Here is a 1,554-nt window from a genome sequence, read left to right on the forward strand (position 1 = left end):
CATTTTAGGTCGTCTCCACCAAAGGTAAGTGTTAAAGACAAGTATATCAGCGTCTGTCCAATGCCTGGCATGCTTTTCAATGGCTAGAGCTCTCACAATCCGATCAGGTAACCGATGGCTGATTGGATCATCGGAATTGGATTCCACCAGCAATGGAGCCCAATAAAATTCAATTTTTGCATTGTATGCCTTCATTAGGTTCCACAAAAGAAAATTTATGCAAGTGACATTAAAGAGGGAGAATAATGATAAGTAAAACTGTTTTGTTCTTACAATTATTAACGTTCTTATCATGTAAAAATTTTTACTCGAATTGAGTTGAGTTGAATCGAGAGGTACCAAATATTTGAAATTTTGTCCCACTCGACCCTAGTTGAACGATCTCGATGGGATCTATAAATGCTAACAAAAAATTATAATAGTTTGTTAATTAACAGTTGGTATAAACTGACCTTAGCCTTGAAAGTGATCAAGGAGCTGCCATTGTTGTGCATGGATTTAAGCCCTGTAGGAATGGCCTTCTCGAGTAGACACACCATCGATACCCACTGCCCTCTATTTAGAGAATCCCCCACAAAAATAAGCCTTTTATTCCTCAATCTCTCCAATAGTGCTGAGGCATTGAACCTTAATTAACATAAGAAAAAAACATTCCACCTACTTTTAATTTTTGATGAAAATATAATCTAAATAAACAAGTTTGTCCCTTCTTATCAATTTAAGCTTGTAGATGAAGTATATTTTTTACGAGACTATAGAAATGAAGTGATCGTCTTTCTAAATGTTTAGATTTTTAGATGAGTATTTCATATATATGTTTTTTTACGAGATCATAGAAATAAGGTTCTCGTCCTTCTAAATGTTTAAACTTTTAGATGGGTATTTCACTGTGAACTTTGTGAATGAGAGAGAGACCTTGGTAGATCACAGTGGTGAGGTTGCCATCGCCAATACTGATAACTCAAGTCTTCTCTTCCAAATTTGCCACAAGCTAATTGATCTGACAGGAATGTACACTCTTCCTCTTTGTAAAGAGGATAAGTCTGGTTATCAAAAACCCATTTTCCTGAAAACAAATCACAACCAGAAGATGAAGAATCATTCCCAGTCGTTTGATGAACTACTGCATCATCTTCTTCTATCAACTGCCCACTCTCGGCAGTCAAATAAATGGCTCCCACAATTAAGGCAGCAACAAGCAGTGCTATAAGGGAATGGAAACTACACCTGACTGCCATTGATCCATTAATGATGAACGATGAATTCTTTTTCGTCATTCCGTTTTCTCCTTTCATGCTGAGGGATCAGTGTGTGGGATTCTCTATTTAGGGTTTATCTTATCTATAATATCAATTATTTTTTAGTCGTTGGTTACAGTTCTTTTCTTCTTTGAGTAATCAAAGCGGTTGGTGAAAAAGAAATTTCAGGATTTGTAATGATGAATGAGGAGTAGTACAACTGAATTAAGGAGTTGTTGGGTCTTCTATCATTAATGATGCTAATTACAAATATACCCCACATAACCCTTTTTTTTTTTTTTTTTTTTAGTTTTAA

General features: G+C 35.4%; 1 protein-coding gene across 1 annotated transcript; it reads right to left on the bottom strand.

The window, feature by feature from the left end:
• Window positions 1-3: 3 nt before the first annotated feature.
• LOC111383014 (protein trichome birefringence-like 34) lies at window positions 4-1,396 on the bottom strand (the record flags this gene model as incomplete). Its single annotated transcript, XM_023007064.1, has 4 exons — window positions 1,228-1,396; window positions 916-1,066; window positions 453-627; window positions 4-189 (listed from the first exon to the last, which is right to left on the bottom strand). Coding segments are annotated over exons 1-4 (531 nt in total), but the record flags the coding sequence as incomplete, so codon positions are not given.
• Window positions 1,397-1,554: the final 158 nt, after the last annotated feature.

Source organism: Olea europaea, unplaced genomic scaffold (genome assembly GCF_002742605.1).
Source record: "Olea europaea var. sylvestris unplaced genomic scaffold, O_europaea_v1 scaffold26024, whole genome shotgun sequence".
Taxonomy (NCBI): domain Eukaryota; kingdom Viridiplantae; phylum Streptophyta; class Magnoliopsida; order Lamiales; family Oleaceae; genus Olea; species Olea europaea.